The 19,044-nt window shown below is 24.3% G+C and overlaps 1 protein-coding gene across 1 annotated transcript in view; it reads right to left on the reverse strand.

The window, feature by feature from the left end:
- Positions 1-19,044, reverse strand: part of LOC119600223 (ATP-binding cassette sub-family G member 1) — a 37,535-nt gene that overhangs the window by 3,941 nt on the left and 14,550 nt on the right. Inside the window, exons 2-4 of the mRNA XM_037950319.1 lie at positions 17,137-17,725; positions 674-803; positions 47-591 (exon numbers count right to left, since the gene is read on the reverse strand). Of these exons, the coding sequence (XP_037806247.1) occupies positions 47-591; positions 674-803; positions 17,137-17,221 (760 nt within the window). The 5' untranslated portion in view covers positions 17,222-17,725. The remainder of the gene's footprint in view (positions 1-46; positions 592-673; positions 804-17,136; positions 17,726-19,044) is intronic.

A 19,044-nucleotide genomic window follows, 5' to 3' on the forward strand; every position in this document is an offset into this window, starting at 1 on the left:
AAAACAATTAAAAAAAAATTATAAAAAAAACTTACTTCCCACTTACTATAATCCGAAGGACTGTAGTGTTTAGGACACTCCATTTGAGCCTGATCCAAAAACGGCACTAAACCCAAGGGAGGACCCTGATAGACACATTTGCCCTGAGCCAAAACATAAACATTATCGAAATAATTAAAAATCGTGGCCGAGGGTTGATGTATGGTACACACCACAGTGTGACCTTGTTTAGCCAAATGACTTAATAATCGTATGCATTGCAGAGCCGTCACCTCATCCAAACCACTAGTGGGTTCATCTAAAAAGAATATTTTAGGATTGGCCACCAATTCCAAAGCCACCGAGAGGCGTTTTCTTTCACCTCCACTCAATTTATTGGCTTTTACATTACGTCTATGATTTAAGTTCAAATTTACTAGAATATCTTCTATCAATTGTTTCTTATTATTGCAAGCTTCACGTTTTATTTTCAAATCACAAGCCAAATTCATTAGTTCTTCTACCGATAGCAAAGTTTGATGATGATCTTCTTGCGTGATATAGCAAGAGTTTTTACGATCAATTTTTAAGTGGCCCGAAACACCGGAAGTACTAAATAAAGGTAATTTGTTATATAAAAGGTTTTACGTATAAATATTATTTCATATTTTAATTAAAACTTAAAAATTCTTACCAGTAACCTGATATGGCATTTAAAAGACTACTTTTGCCGGCACCCGAGGGTCCCATAATGGCCGATAATTGGCCATTACGAAAACTGCCACTAACACCTTTGAGTATTTCACGCTGGCCAATGACTTTAACTGAAAAGTAATAAAAAGAAAAGGTATTTATAAGAAATTGAATAAAATTTTCAAAAGAAAACTTATCTACAGTGATTCCATAAGAGATTTCAAAGACAATTTTGTTTTACAACAGTTTTCTCAAGAAATCTTGAGTTCAAAATTTATTTTCTATGCAAATTGTATATCCCAATACGATTTTTTATAGAAAACTTGTATCCCGGCACTATTTTCTCTAGAAAACTTGTGTCCCAACACAGTTTTCAACAGAAAACTTGTGTTCCAACACAATTTTTTATAGAAAACTTGTATCGCAATAAAATTTTATATAGAAAACTCGAGTTCCAAAAGAATTTTCTATAGAAAACTTATCCTAACCTAATTCTATAGAAAACTCTCAATCTAGACTACAGACTGATCTATACTCTAGACTACAGACTGACCTATACTCTAGACTACAGACTGATCTATAGTCTAGACTACATACTGATCTATATTCTAGATAAAAGACTGATCTATACTCTAAACTACAGACTGATCTATAGTCTAGACTACAGACTGATCTATAGTCTAGACTACAGACTGATCTATAGTCTAGACTACAGACTGATCTATAGTCTAGACTACAGACTGATCTATAGTCTAGACTACAGACTGATCTATAGTCTAGACTACAGATTGATCTATAGTCTAGACTACAGACTGATCTATACTCTAAACTACAGACTGATCTATAGTCTAGACTACAGACTGATCCAGAGCCTGATTATAGTCTAGACTACAGACTGATCTATTGTCTAGATAACAGACTGATCTATAGTCTAGACTACAGACTGATCTATAGTTTAGACTACAGACTGATCTATAGTCTATATTACAGACTGATCTATAATCTAGACTTCAGACTGATCTATAATCTAGACTACAGACTAATCTAAGTCTAGACTACAGACTAATCTATAATCTAGACTTCAGACTGATCTATAGTCTAGACTTCAGACTGATCCATAGTCTAGACTACAAACTGATCTATAGTCTATATTACAGACTGATCTATACTACATATACAGTTTAGAGTCTAAACTTTAGACTATAGACCCATCTATAGTCTTGAGTCTGAAATATAGTCTAGAATCTGAAATATAATTTGAATTTTTGACTGATCTACAGTCTATAGTATAAACTGATCAAGACTGACCTACAGTCTATACTATACCTTGATTATAGACCGATCTATAGTTTAATGTCTGAAATAAAGCTCAGAATATTGACTGATTTACAGTCTATACCTGTCTATGTTAAAGACTGATCTATAATCTAGTTTAGACAGTAGTTTTGATCCCAGACTGATCTATAGTTGAGACTATGGTCTTATTTAAAGTTTAGAAAATAGACTAATCTATAGTTTAGTCTAGAAATCAGTTTATAGCCTAGACTATAGACTGATCTATAGCTTATTATGTTCTGATATTTCTCTAACCTGAGTGAAAAGCAATGATTAATTAACTTAAAGTAAATTTACACAAGAATAAAGAAATAATAAAAAAATAAATGCAAGCAAACACATTATTTTAAACAGCAACAACAACAAATTGAAATTGTATAAGCATTCACAATTAGAATTACCGTAAACAAAAGCAAAAAGCAACAAATATAAACATAAGAAAAGAGCAGAGGCAGCAAAACAATAACAAAAACTTGACATTATGAAATTAACGGCGAGTAAAAGAAAAAAACAAAAACGTGCAAGTTCAAAACAAATAAACATAAGCACACAAAGATGTGAATGAACATGTTTTTGCAATACAAAGTTTGCATATCAAATGTCAGGCATTTTGCCAAACAAGCAAACAATAACAAACAAGTTGTTTGAAACAACTGTAAATAAACAAAGAAATGCAGACATTTTGGCACATTTAACAAGTGTTGTAAACATGCGTAACAAATAAAAACGCTTAATTACAAGAAAGTGTTTATATTGCTAGAATATTAGAAGAAAATAATAAGTATGATTATATTTTAATAAAATAAAAGAAAATTGAGTTGTTTTAAATAAAACTTGTTTACGTAGAAAACATATTACGATAAAATTTTCATAAATTTGTGAGTTTAATAAAACTTAAAGTTAAAATTAAATTTTTAGTGTTGAGTACAATGAACTTTTGGTAAATTAACATACATTTTTTTGATGACGCCTACATTTATGTTAAAAAATAAAGCAGTTTTGTATTTAATTAAAGAAAAATGTTTTTCTTTGTCAAAAAAAGAAAATTGGCACGTGTTTTTCCAATGTGAAGAAAATGGCTGCAGTAGGTAATTACCAGATAAATAAAGAAACATTTATTATACTTGTAATACTATTAATAAAATTAAGTGTAAAATTGTGTTTACCACTTAATTGTTGATCTTTGTTAAGATCTTAACACTTAAATTGTCATGGCATTTAAATAATTATATTAAATAGTTAATAAAGAAAAAGTCATTTATAAAAACAAGGTATATTTTTTATATGACTCACAAAAATCTTCTGAAAAACAACTAAAGTAAACTTATCAACTGATTTAAAATTCAGTTAACAAGATTTTTGTTTACAAAGTTTAATCACCTAAAATAAATTTAATAAAAGCCTAACAAATTTGTTTAAACAGACGACAAATTGTCATTGATTTTGTATAAAAGTAAATTAATTAACATTTAACAGTTCAATAAATGCATAAAAATTTGAATTTATACTCACACGACTAATTTGGAAAGATTAAAAAAAAAAATCATCAACAAATACAAATTTTAAAAACAAAGAAATTTTAAATAATTCTAAAACGTTTTTAATACAATTTTAAATTACAATAAAAACAACATTGTTTTTATCTACATTTATTTTTTTAAAAAACAGCAGACTCTTTAAAATCTTTTTTATTAAAAATACATTTCTATTTTTTATAAACAAGAGAAATAGCTTTAAAATTAAATAAAAAACAATTACTGTCTCATAAATTACTTTTAATTAATAAATTCTTTTTAACACAATTTTAAAATTATGGCATTTAGACTAGGAATAATAAAAAATCATAAAAAATCATAAATAATTTATATTTATTTCGTAAGAATATAAAGAACTCATTAAATAATATAATTTTATATCTTTTCTTAAAGATTTTTAAATTTTAATCATAAAAAACAGATTTCTTTAACAGTTTAGATACTTTTTCAAAAAGTTTACTACTTTCGAGTTGACCACACTATTATTTTCTAACGGTTTTCCTATTAAAATTCCAATCACTCACTCACAAGGATATTACAAAAAATTTTCCACTAGGTATCTATAAATTAAATTCCTATTGTAAGAGGGTCTTCTGTAGTTTCTTTTTTAAATATATTTGACACATATTTTTCTATTATGCCATAAAAATAATGTCCATAAACATTTTGCATTTTGATAGAATTAAATAAATCTTAATTGAAATGTATCACAAGTAAATATTTGTATGACAGACGGAAAGACCCCAAATAGATGATGAATGTGACACGTACGAATATGTTTTGCTAGAGATATAATAAATTCACACACATTCAGTGAACAAAATAATTGGATTATAGAATAGTCTATAGTCTGGACTATAGAATAGTCTATAGTCTGGACTATAGAATAGTCTATAGTCTGGACTATAGAATAGTCTATAGTCTGGACTATAGAATAGTCTATAGTCCTGACTATAGAATAGTCTATAGTCTTGACTATATAATAGTCTATAGTCTGGACTATAGAATAGTCTAAAGTCTGGACTAAAGAATAGTCTATAGTCTGTACTATAGAATAGTCTATAGTCCTGACTATAGAATATTCTATAGTCTAGACTATAGTATATTCTATAGTCTAGACTATAGTCTATATTCTGGACTATAGAATAGTCTGGGCTATTGAATTGTCTATAGTATGGGCGATAGAATTGTCTATAATCTGGACTATAGAGTAGTATATAGTCTGGACTATAGAGTCTATAGTCTGGACTATAGAGTCTATAGTCTGGACTATAGAGTAGTCTATATACTATATAGACTAGAATAGTAGTCTATAGTCTAGTCTATAGTCTAGTCTATAGTCTAGTCTATAGTCTAGTCTATAGTCTAGTCTATAGTCTAGTCTATAGTCTAGTCTATAGTCTAGTCTATAGTCTAGTCTATAGTCTAGTCTATAGTCTAGTCTATAGTCTAGTCTATAGTCTAGTCTATAGTCTAGTCTATAGTAGTCTAGTCTAGTCTATAGTCTAGTCTATAGTCTAGTCTATAGTCTAGTCTATAGTCTAGTCTATAGTCTAGTCTATAGTCTAGTCTATAGTCTAGTCTATAGTCTAGTCTATAGTCTAGTCTATAGTCTAGTCTATAGTCTAGTCTATAGTCTAGTCTATAGTCTAGTCTATAGTCTAGTCTATAGTCTAGTCTATAGTCTAGTCTATAGTCTAGTCTATAGTTTAGTCTATAGTCTAGTATAGTCTAGTCTATAGTCTAGTCTATAGTCTAGTCTATAGTCTAGTCTATAGTCTAGTCTATAGTCTAGTCTATAGTCTAGTCTATAGTCTAGTCTATAGTCTAGTCTATAGTCTAGTCTATAGTCTAGTCTATAGTCTAGTCTATAGTCTAGTCTATAGTCTAGTCTATAGTCTAGTCTATAGTCTAGTCTATAGTCTAGTCTATAGTCTAGTCTATAGTCTAGTCTAGTCTATAGTCTAGTCTATAGTCTAGTCTATAGTCTAGTCTATAGTCTAGTCTATAGTCTAGTCTATAGTCTAGTCTATAGTCTAGTCTATAGTCTAGTATATAGTCTAGTCTATAGTCTAGTCTATAGTCTAGTCTGTAGTCTAGTCTATAGTCTAGTCTATAGTTCTAGTCTATAGTCTAGTCTATAGTCTAGTCTATAGTCTAGTCTATAGTCTAGTCTATAGTCTAGTCTATAGTCTAGTCTATAGTCTAGTCTAGTCTAGTCTAGTCTAGTCTAGTCTAGTCTATAGTCTAGTCTATAGTCTAGTCTATAGTCTAGTCTATAGTCTAGTCTATAGTCTAGTCTATAGTCTAGTCTATAGTCTAGTCTATAGTCTAGTCTATAGTCTAGTCTATAGTCTAGTCTATAGTCTAGTCTATAGTCTAGTCTATAGTCTAGTCTATAGTCTAGTCTATAGTCTAGTCTATAGTCTAGTCTATAGTCTAGTCTATAGTCTAGTCTATAGTCTAGTCTATAGTCTAGTCTATAGTCTAGTCTATAGTCTAGTCTATAGTCTAGTCTATAGTCTAGTCTATAGTCTAGTCTATAGTCTAGTCTATAGTCTAGTCTATAGTCTAGTCTATAGTCTAGTCTATAGTCTAGTCTATAGTCTAGTCTATAGTCTAGTCTATAGTCTAGTCTATAGTCTAGTCTATAGTCTAGTCTATAGTCTAGTCTATAGTCTAGTCTATAGTCTAGTCTATAGTCTAGTCTATAGTCTAGTCTATAGTCTAGTCTATAGTCTAGTCTAGTTATTCTATAGTCTACTCTATAGTTTAGTCTATAGCCTAGTTTACAGTTTGTTCTATAGTCTATATATGGTTAAATCTACTCAAGGTGTTTACCCTTTCAATCCCATTAACATATAAAAAACATGTCAACAGGTAATAAATTTGTTACTTGGTCTCGTGCGAAGTCTAATTAACGCCAGTTAACTATTGCAAAAGTACAGCAAAAAGATAATTTATTACAATACTAATGTCCGACAATCGTAAAGTCAATTAAAATATCTATTACTGAAAAAATACTAGTTATATTTTATTCTTAACTGCTATGCAACACTTAATAATATTTATTTATGTAGAAATTAAAAAAAGTACTGACACGTTTTTAATTTGCAATTTTAATTAATTAGGAAAATAAATAGCAAATAGTAGAAATGTCAAAACGTGTACAAAGCTGTCTTGATGGTGGGAATACACAGTAGTTAAACAAATACTAATTAATTAAATTTTTTATTTAATCTAAAACTGAGATCTTCAATTGTTTACTGCTCGGGTTATGGTTCATTAACGTTTAGATGGAAAGCAATTTTTTAAATATTTAATTAATTTTCTTTTAAATCTTATATTTTGAATTAGAAAACTTTTTTTCACTACTATGGAATAAGAGTTAAAATATTATAAATATTATTAAAAGTACAAAGTTCTTTATTTTTTAAAAAAGTACTTTTTTACTACTTTTTACAAATCTTAAATTTTTGCTATGTTTTGCTTAATTTCAACTAAAACTTTGTAACTTTTATAAATATAATGAAATTTTAGCATTTTGAAAAAAGTACTTATTGTACTACTTTTAAAAAAAAAATTTGATTTTTTTTTTTTTTTTGCTTAATTTCAACTTAAACACTGCGAATTTGTCAAAATAACTCAATTTTATCATTTTGAACAAAATATTAACATTTTGAAAAAAGTACTTTTTCTACTACATACTTTTTTAAAAAAGTATTTAATTTTTGTATTTTTTGCTTAATACCAACCAAATGCACTGTAAATTTGTCAAACGTAACTAAATTTTATAATTTTGTACAAAATTGTAACATTTAAAAAAAAGTACTTTTTTTAGTACTTTTTTAAAAAATCTTAAATTTTACTATTCTCTGCTTAATACCAACCAAAGCACTGTAAATTGAATAAAAATAAAGATATTTTATCATTTTGACTAAATTCTAACATTTTGAAAAAGGTACTTTTTCTTCTACTTTTTTTAAAATCTTAAATTTTGCTATTTTCTGCTTTATACAAACTAAAACATTGAAAATTTTATAAAAATAATGAAATTTTAGCATTTTAAAAAAGTACTTTTTCTACTACTTTTTTTAAAAATTAAAAAAAAATTGCCTCTAACTCAACCAAATTGTATAAATTTGAAAAAAGTTAAATTTTAAAATTTTATAAAAAGTACTTTTTCTACTACGTTTTTAAAAATCTAAAATTTTTTCCTAAACTCTAACAAGAACTCATAAATTTGAATAAAAAATATGAAATTTTACTATTTTTCAAAAAGTACTTTTTCTACTACTTTTTTAAAATCAAAAATCTAAAATTTTGGAATTTTATTGTCTAATTTTGAATTAAAGTCATAAATTTGAATAAAAATAATGAAATTTAAGCATTTTCAAAAAGTACTTTTTTTACTACTTTTTTTTACAAATACAAAATTTTGCCAATTTTTTGTTAAATTGCATATAGGAAACTAGTTTCATGTTAGAAACTTAAGTTTTTTATTAACAAATGTTGTAAGTAGTTCAAGCGAATTGTGTAAAAACAATTTTTAAAAATACCATTATTTTTTTAATAATTTCAATAAACCACATTTTTTCTTGTATTGCATTATTTACATTTGTGTCAGCAAAAACAAAATCACACAATTTTTTCATAATTTAACAATTTTAGCAACTTAAGCCATTCGAGTTGGTTGCCCCACAATCGCATGGCTTATTAATTGAAACTTGTTTGGCCAACTGCAGACATTTGCGAGTAAGATTTGCCACATAATGTGGTAAAACTTAAAAACAACTACAAGAAGCCATATTAAAAGTTTGCAAACATAACAAAGTGTTGCAATGACAATTTGCAATAAGCATTCTGAAAAATACAGTTTTCGGAATGCTAAAAACCAGTTTCAAAGTAAAAACTTGTATTTTTCTTTGAAATCGCTTGAAACTCATTATAATATTTAGTTCTCTAATCAGTTTATGTTAATTATTAATTTGCAAATTTATAGGAATAATGACAATTTTTCTCTATTATTTTTTTATGAATTATGTATTGACGTCATTAACAATTTACCCACTTGTCTTATTAACCATTATATATGCAGTACATATTTTGAAATTTAATTCGTATACTACACTTTCATTTCTAATTAATAACAAAAAACAAAAACTTGTATTTTTAATTAGCCATTTAAAGTTTGTTTAATATTTTATTAAAAAAAAACATTAAATTAACTGGCTTTAACTAAATTCCTCAAAAAAGCAGTTGCTTTTGTTAAAAAACTTATTTTTCCTTTAAAACCTAATTTGTTTTTGAATTTTTAGCAAAATTATGAGATTTTTTAAAAAAGTAGTAGAAAAAGTACTTTTTTCAAAATCTTAATTTTGCATAATTTTTATGAAATATATAAAGTTTTAGTTAAAATAAGGCAAAAATAGCTGAATTTAAGATTTTTCCAAAAAAGTAGTAGAAAAAGTACTTTTTTAAAAATCATAAATGTACATAATTTTTATAAAATATACAATGTTTTAGTTTAAATTAAGACAAAAATAGCAAAATTTCACTTTTTTTTAAATAGTAGTAGAAAAAGTACTTTTTTCAAAATCTTAATTTTGCATAATTTTTATGAAATATATAAAGTTTTAGTTAAAATAAGGCAAAAATAGCTGAATTTAAGATTTTTCCAAAAAAGTAGTAGAAAAAGTACTTTTTTAAAAATCATAAATGTTCATAACTTTTATAAAATATACAATGTTTTAGTTTAAATTAAGACAAAAATAGCAAAATTTCACTTTTTTTAAATAGTAGTAGAAAAAGTACTTTTTTCAAAATCTTAATTTTGCATAATTTTTATGAAATGTATAAAGTTTTAGTTGAAATAAGGCAAAAATAGCCGAATTTAAGATTTTTCCAAAAAAAAAGTAGTAGAAAAAGTACTTTTTTAAAAATCATAAATGTTCATAATTTTTATAAAATATACAATGTTTTAGTTTAAATTAAGACAAAAATAGCAAAATTTCACTTTTTTTAAATAGTAGTAGAAAAAGTACTTTTTTCAAAATGTTACATTTTTGTTTAAAACTGACACACTGTAAATTTGTCAAAATAACTAAATTTTATAATTTTGAACAAAGTTGTAACATTTTGAAAAATTACTTTTTCTACTACTTTTTTAAAAATCTTCAATTAAGTTATTTTTGTCTTAATACCAACCGAAGCATTGTAAATTTGCCAAAAATAACTCAATTTTTTCATTTTAAACAAAATTGTAATATTTTAAAAAGAGTAGTTTTTCTACTACTTTTTCCAAAAAACTTAAATTTTGCTATTTTCTGCTTTATAAATACCAAAATATTGTAAATTTCGAAAAAGAAAAAAAAAGTACTTTTTCTACTACTTTTTTAAAAGTCTTTAATTTATAGCAATTTTTGTCTTAATAAAAACTAAAACACTGTATATTTGTCAAAAATAGCTAAATTTTATCATTTTGTAGAAAATTGTAACATTTTGAAAAAAGTACTTTTTTTGCTACTTTTTAAAAAATCTTAAATTTAGCTAATTTTGGCTTAATATCAACTAAAACTCTGTAAATTTGTCCAAAATTACAAAATTTTTTCATTCTAAACAAAATTGTAACATTTTGAAAAAAGTACTTTCTCTACTACTTTTTTTAAAAATCTTTAATTAAGCAATTTTTTTGGTTTAATACCAACTGAAATAGTCTAAATTTGTCAAATATAAGTACGTTTTATCATTTTGCAGAAAATTGCAACATTGTTAAAAAAGTACTTTTTCTACTACTTTTTTAAAAAATCTTTAATTTTGCTTTTTTTGGCTTAATACCAACTAAAACACCGTAATAGCTAAATTTTATCATTTTGCACAGAATTGTAACATTTTGAAACAAGTACTTTTTCTACTACTTTTTTAAAATCTTAAATTTTTTTATTTTTTACCAATTGAATTTTGACAAAAAAATAAACTAAATTTTATATATATTGACAAAATTGCAACATTTTGAAAAAAATACTTTTTTTTTCTACTACTTTTTTAAAAAACCTTAAATTTTGCTGTTTTTTGAACAAAATTGTAACATTTAAAAAATGTACTTTTTCTACTACTTTTTTAAAAATCTTAAATTTTTGTATTTTTTGCTTAATACCAACCGAAACATTGTAAATTTTTCAAAAATAACTAATTTTTGTAATTTTGAACAAAATTTTAACATATTGAATAAAGTACTTTTTCTACTACTTTTTTTAAAAATCTTTAATTTGGCTATTTTTGGGTTAATACCAACTAAATCACTGTAAATTTGTCAAAAATATCTAAATTGTAACATTTTGAACAAAATTGTAGTAGTATGTTGAACAAGTACTTTTTCTACTACTTTTTTAGAAATGTTAAATTCTGCTATTTTTTGTTTAATAACAACTAAAACATTGTAAATTTTATAAAAATAACTAAATTTTATAATTTTGAACAAAATTGTAACATTTTGAAAAAAGCACTTTTTCTACTACTATTTTTAAAAACCATAAATTTTGCTATTTTTTGCTTAATTTCAAGTAAAACTTACTTAGTTTAATAAAAATTTTAAAAATTTATCATTTTTAAAAAAGTACTTTTCATACTACTTTTTTAGAAATCTTTAATTTTGCTATTTTTGTCTTAATTTTAACTAAAACTTAGTGAGTTTTCTAAAAATTTTGAAAATTTATGATTTTTAAAAAAGTACTTTTTCTACTACTTTTTTAAAAAAACCTAAAATTTTGCTAATTTTTGTGAAAATTTACTTTTAAAATGTTAAAAATTTGTTTATAAAAATAATAATATTGTTAATTTATTTATAAATTTGTTGAATTTCTGGTATAAAACTGTATTTAAATTAAGTTTATTTATGATGTCAAACACCCATTAACAGAGTTGCTTATATATCGATATTGAGTTAAACTAGACTCCTGCAAAAAAATCTGTATATTAGATCATCAAAACTGGTATTGAGATAACAACTCGCAAAAACTCAAGTTTAAAATGAAAGCATTCAATGTCAAGTTTGTTGTTAATGTAGGAGTTTTGTTAATAAAAAATTTTGTACATTTAAAATTTAAAGGATGGCTTTTTGAAAAAAATCGAATTATTTTTTGGGCAATGAAACAAATTTGTTGTGGAATACTTTTGAATGATTTTTTGGAAAAAAATACCTTGACTTTACAAATGCATTTGAATGTCATTGTTGTTGTTTTATAGCAGCTTTAAAATAACATTTATGGCTTGATATTTATATTAGTGTTTAAAATTTTATTGTTTTTTTTTATGCGTAAAATAAAGATTTGCATTGAATACAAGTTATAATAACGAATGTTTTGAAACGTTTTGCGCATAGTAATGGGGTTTCTGAAAGCAATAGTTTGTCAATAGAAATAAACAAGCGTGGGAACACTTTACCAAAAATACCGTTAGTTATCGATATGTTTAAGAAGGGGCTGTTGTCATAGGCTGTCAACAAGGATGACATTGAAACTAAATTTCTGATATTGAGCCCATTTTTTCAACTTTAATGCAGATAGTCTTTCAAATCTATAATGTAACTGCAGTAAGTCATCAGCATGACTTTATTTAACAACTTAATAAAACGTGTCAACAATACATCATCATCATCATGATCGCCCTGTTAGCATCTTTACTAATCATCTAACATGGATATAATTATCACTTGTCAGTCAATTGGTCAGAACAAGTTTTTTAAAACTACTGATTTTTCAATTACTTGCTGACACAACAAAACAAGCAGCGTCATTCTTTTTTTAAGTGATTAGCTATTGTAGTTTTGCAAAGAAAAAAAAAACTATTTAAACATTTATTGAATGTTTAATTGATTATTACTAGTTCTATTGCGGTTTTTTGCACACAATAAAATCAAAGCAAATAATTAAAGAAGATTTGCTTTTTAAACGGAAATTATGATGATGACTAAACAAGGTCATTTTAGAAATTAAAAATTGCAAAGTTTGTGCAAAAATTAATTTAAGAAATGAAATATTAGTTTAAAAGATTAGCATTGAGTTTGAAGATTAAGTTATAGAGGAAATGTCATTAGATATTAGAGTATTGCTAATTAATTTTATTATTTTTCTTAAAATTTACAATGTTTTAGTTATAATTAAGCAAAAAAATACATTTTTGGAAATAGTAGTAGAAAAAGTACTTTTTTTTAAATGATAATTTTTTATGATTTTTAACAAATTTACAATGTTTTAGTTAAATTTGAAACAAAAATAGCAAAATTTATAATTTCTAAAAAAGTAGTAGAAAAAGTACTTTTTTTAAAATGCTATAATTTCCTACAAAATAATAATATATAGTTATTTTCGTGCCATTTACAGTGTTTAAGTTGATATTAAGCTAAAATTAGTTAAATTGAAGATCTTTTTAAAAATGTAGTAGAAAAAGTACTTTTTTGAAAATGTTTCAATTGGATTCAAAATGATAAAATGTATTAACTTTGAAAAAAATGTTCAATGTTTTAGTTGACATTAAGCAAAAATAGCAAAACTTTTTTAAAAATGCCACAATTTTACTGAAAATGATAAAATTTAGTTATTATGGACAAATTTACAGTATTGTAATTGACATTAAGCCAAAAATATCTAAATTAAAGATTTTTAAAAAAGTAGTAGAAAAAGTACTTTTTTAAAAATGTTACAATTTGATTCAAAATGATAAAATGTATAAATTTTGGACATTAGGAAATTTTTAGTTGACATGAAAAAAATGTTCAATGTTTTAGTTGACATTAAGCAAAAATAGCAAAACTTACGGTTTTTTAAAAAAGTAGTAAAAAAAAGTACTTTTTTAAAAATGCTACAATTTTACTGAAAATGATAAAATTTAGTTATTATGGACAAATTTACAGTATTGTAATTGACATTAAGCCAAAAATATCTAAATTAAAGATTTTTAAAAAAGTAGTAGAAAAAGTACTTTTTTAAAAATGTTACAATTTGATTCAAAATGATAAAATGTATAAATTTTGGACATTAGGAAATTTTTAGTTGACATTAGGCAAAAAATAACAAAACTTAAGATTTTTTTTAAAAAAGTTTTACTACTTTTTTAAAAATGTTACAGTTTAGTTGAGAATGAAAAAATTTTGTTATTTTTGACAACTTTACAGTGTTTTATTTTGTTTTTTAAATAAGTAGTAGAAAAAGTCCTTTTTTCAAAATGTTACAATTTTGTTCAAAATGATAATATTTAGTTACTTGTGTCATACATATGTACAGTGTTTTAGTTGATATTTAGCCAAAAATTGATAAATTTAAGATTTTTTAAAAAAGTAGTAGGAAAAGTACTGTTTTTAAAATGTTACAATTTTGTTCAAAATGATAACATTTCATTACTTTTGTCATATTTACAGAGTTTTAGGTTATATGAAGCCAAAATTAGCTAAAGTGAAGATTTTTTAAAAAAGTAGTAGAGAAAGTCCTTTTTTGAAAATGTTACAATTTGATTCAAAATGATAAAATATATATATTTTGGACAAAATTTCAATGTTTTAGTTGACATTAAGCAAAAAATAGCAAAATTTACGGTTTTTTAAAAAAAGTAGTAAAAAAAGTACTTTTTTAAAAATGTTACAATTTAGTTGAGAATGATAAAATTTTGTTATTTTTGACAAATTTACAGTGTTTTAGTTGGTATTAAGCCAAAAATAGTTTAATTTAAGATTTTTTAAAAAGGTCATAATACAAAAGTACTTTTTTCACAATTTTGTTCAAAATTTTGTTATTTTTGACAAATTTACAGAGTTTTAACTGATATTAAGCCAAAATTGGCTAAATTTAAGATTTTTTAAAAAAGTAGTAGAAAAGTACTTTTTCAAAACTCATAAATTTTCAATATTTTTATAAAATTGACTAAGTTTTGGACAAATTTACAGCATTTTAATTGATTTTAAGGCAAAAATATCTAAATTAAATAGTTTTAAAACAGTAGGGGTAAAAGTACTTTTTTAAAAATGTTAAAATTTTGTTCAAAATTGTAGAATTTAGTTATTTTGAATAAATTTACAGTGTTTTAGTTGATATTAAACTTAAAATTACCTAAATTGAAGCTTTTTTAAAAAGTAGTAGAAAAAGTACTTTTTTCAAAATGTTACAATTTTGTTCAAAATTATGAAATTTAGTTATTTTGTACAATCTGCATAGTTGATATTAAGCCAAAAATAGCTAAATTTAACATTTCTAAAAAAGTAGTAGAAAAATTACTTCTTCAAACTCATAAATTTTCAATATTTTTATAAAATTTCATAAAATTTTCTGTTTTTTAAAATTATACAAAAAATAGCAAAAATTAAGATTTTTTAAAAAAGGTAGTAGAAAAAGTACTTTTTTCAAAATGTTATAATTTAGTGCTAAATTATAAAATTTAGTTATTTTGAACAAATTTACAGCAATTTTGTTTTTATTAAGCCAAATATCGCAAAAATTTAGATTTTAAAAAAGTAGTAGAAAAAGTACTATTTTAAAAATTATAAAATTTCGTTATTTTTTTAAATTTACTTTGTATAAGTGAAAATTATGAAAAAAATTAAATTTTTTAAAAAGTAGTAAAAAAGTACTTTCAAATTGTTGCCAAATCCATATTGCCTCACTTTAATCACCTTTGGTATATGTTGTTTTCTTTTAAAAGTACCTTTATTATTATGTGAACATTATCAGTTCTAGACTTATTAGGAAAATATTATTAATTATAATAAGTATTGTTTCGATTAGTTGTAATAAACGTGTAAATTTATTATAAGTTATTGTTTCTATGTAAATGTTAAGCAATAGAAATAGAAGACGTGATACGGCTAACTGATAAGTAATAATTAATGCATAATTTATAATCATTAATTTTTAAAATTCCATAGAATATTACATAAATATCTCTTATTGCTCTTGGAATTTAATCTTAATTATATTTATACTATAAAATACAAGGGGACAAAGTACAAAGTTGCAATAAATTATCGAGCAGTTGAATTGCTAACAAAAAGTACTTTTTTAAAAATCATAAATTTACAAAATTTTTATAAAATTTACTAGGTTATAGTTAAAATTAAGCGAAAAATAGCAAAATTTATGATTTTTAAAAAAGTAGTAGAAAAAGTATTTTATTTTTAAATTATAAAATTTTGCTATTTTTTATAAAATGTATAATGTTTTAGTTGATATTAAGCAAAAAATTACAAAATTAATATTTTTAAAAAAGGCAGTAGAAAAAGTACTTATTCAAAATTTTAAAAACTGATTAAATTTAATTATTTTGGACAAAATTTAAAGTATTTAAGTTGATATTAAGCAAAATATGTTAAAAAAGTAGTAGAAAAAGTATTTTTTTTAAATTATACATTTTTGTTAAAAATTAAAATTTTTATTTTATTTTTATTAAATTTTCAGTTTCTTAGTTTGTATTAAGCGAAAAATAGCAAAATTTAAGATTTTTTTAAAAATGTAGTAGAAAAAGTACCTTTTTAAAATGTTACAATTTCGTTTAAAATTACAAAATTTTGTTATAATTATGAAATTTACAATGTTTTAGTTAGTATTAAGCAAAAAATAGCAACATTTAAGATTTTTTAAATGTAGTAGAAAAAGTACTTTTTTTAAATTTTACAATTTTCTTTAAAACGATAAAATTTAGTTATTTTTGACATATTTACAGTGTTTTAGTTAGTATTAAGCAGAAAATAGCAAAATTTATGATTTTTTAAAAAGTAGTAGAAAAAGTACTTTTTTTAAATAAAATTTTATTATTTTTATAAAATTTGCAATGTTTTGGTTTGTAAAAAACAGAAAAGAACTAAATTTAAGATTTTTTTTAAAAGTAGCAGAAAAAGTACGTTTTTAAAATGTTACAATTTCGTTTAAAATTACAAAATTTTTTTATAATTATGAAATTTACAATGTTTTAGTTAGTATAAGGCAGAAAATAGCAAAATTTAATATTTTTTAAAAAAGTAGTAGAAAAAGTACTTTTTTCATAATGTTACAATTTTGTACAAAATGATAAAATTTAGTTATTTTTGACATATTTATGATGTTTCATTTTGTTTTAAGCAAAATTTAAGATTTTTTAAAAAAGTAGTAGAAAAAGTACCTTTACAGAGTGTTGCAAATATGATCAAAATTAAAAAAAATCTATATTTTTTGACATATTTACAGTGTTTTCGTTGATATAAAGCAAAAAACAGCAAAATTGAAGATATTTTAAAAAAGTAGTAGAAAAAGTACCTTTTTCAAAATGGTAAATTTTCATTATTTTTACGAAATTTACTATGTTTTAGTAAAAATTAAGCAAAAAATTACAAAATTTAAGATTTTTTAAAAAAGTAGTAGAAAAAGTACTTTTTTCCAAATTGTAAAATTTCGTTATTTTTACAAAATTTACTAGGTTTTAGTTAAAATTAAACCAAAAATAGCAAAATTTAACATTTTTAAAAAAGTAGTAGAAAAAGTACTTTTTTCAAAATATAAAATTTTGTTGCTTTTATGAAATTTAACATGTATCCGTTACTTAATAATCGTTTTTTCATAATTTCTTTTCTACTTACCAAAATTTTTCTTCATCTCCACCGTGTAGTAGACATCTTGAAATTCAACATCCTTTGTCTCTTTTATAAACGATGACAGTTCCATAATGAGTAGAAATGATGTCTCAAAAAAAGGCTATTTTTCTGCTAAACAGTTTGTAGGAGTTTTTCAGTGTCTCTAGTTTTTAAAGAGTTGATGTCACTTAATTGTTGCTGCTGCTGTTGTTCAGCATCACATGCACTTCATACGTTATTGTTATTTTAATCGCCTTTTCTTTTTCTGTGTGGCCGTTAAGTTTGTTTGTTGCTTGTTTTAATTATAGCCGTTTTTTGGTGCGAATGTTTTTTTGGTATTTATAGGAAATTTTATATATTATTTGCTTGTTGTTTTTTCTGTTTTTGTTTTTATTTGCATTTAATGCTTGAATTCACCTTTTAAATATTGTTTATACATGTATTTTTGATTAGGGAATTATAAAAACGTGTTTACAGCATTAAAGTGATTCATTACGAATTCAAACAAAAAACTCTAAACAATTAAAAATATTTAGAGAATTTTTACGAGTTTTTATAAACAATAATTTCCAACAGCAATGGAGCATTTAAAAAACTGAAATGTATAGAAAAACAAAAAATGCAAAAAAAGTTTAATCAAAATAATTAATAATTTTTTAATAATATTATACAATTACAGAAAAAAAAAAAATAATTAGTTAATAATTATACAATCAAAATTTTATATAGTAGGCAAAGGTAATATACTTAATGGAAAGTTTTATATGATTTTGATTAATAGCATATCCTATACTGAGGTATACATATGTATATCGTATGCTAACGAAGTATACTTTCTTTGTTGTATCCCTTCGTTGTATCGTAGTATCCTATCGCTCGAATTTCTAGAACTAGAACTAAACTAGAACTGAACTAGAACTGAACTAGAAATGAACTAGAACTGAACTAGAACTGAACTAGAACTGAACTAGAACTGAACTAGAACTGAACTAGAACTGAACTAGAACTGAACTAGAACTGAACTAGAACTGAATTAGAACTGAACTAGAACTGAACTAGAACTGAACTAGAACTGAACTAGAACTGAACTAGAACTGAACTAGAACTGAACTAAAACTGAACTAGAACTTAACCAGAACTGAACTAGAACTAGAACTAGAACTGAACTAGAACTGAACTAGAACTGAACTAGAACTGAACTAGAACTGAACTAGAACTGAACTAGAACTGAACTAGAACTGAACTAGAACTGAACTAGAACTGAACTACAACTGAACTACAACTGAACTACAACTGAACTACAACTGAACTACAACTGAACTAGAACTGAACTAGAACTGAACTAGAACTGAACTAGAACTGAACTAGAACTGAACTAGAACTGAACTAGAACTGAACTAGAACTGAACTAGAACTGAACTAGAACTGAACTAGAACTGAACTAGAACTGAACTAGAACTGAACTAGAACTGAACTAGAACTAAACTAGAACTGAACTAGAACTGAACTAGAACTGAACTAGAACTGAACTAGAACTGAACTAGAACTGAACTAGAACTGAACTACAACTGAACTACAACTGACCTACAACTGAACTACAACTGAACTAGAACTGAACTAGAACTGAACTAGAACTGAACTAGAACTGAAGTAAACTGAACTAGAACTGAACTAGAACTAGAACTGAACTAGAACTAGAACTGAACTAGAACTGAACTAGAACTGAACTAGAACTGAACTAGAACTGAACTAGAACTGAACTAGAACTGAACTAGAACTGAACTAGAACTGAACTAGAACTGAACTAGAACTGAACTAGAACTGAACTAGAACTGAACTAGAACTGAACTAGAACTGAACTAGAACTGAACTAGAACTGAACTAGAACTGAACTAGAACTGAACTAGAACTGAA

Source organism: Lucilia sericata, unplaced genomic scaffold, assembly GCF_015586225.1.
Source record: "Lucilia sericata isolate MDLA Ls3-8-SP2 unplaced genomic scaffold, ASM1558622v1 Contig000108F_arrow, whole genome shotgun sequence".
NCBI classification, from domain to species: domain Eukaryota; kingdom Metazoa; phylum Arthropoda; class Insecta; order Diptera; family Calliphoridae; genus Lucilia; species Lucilia sericata.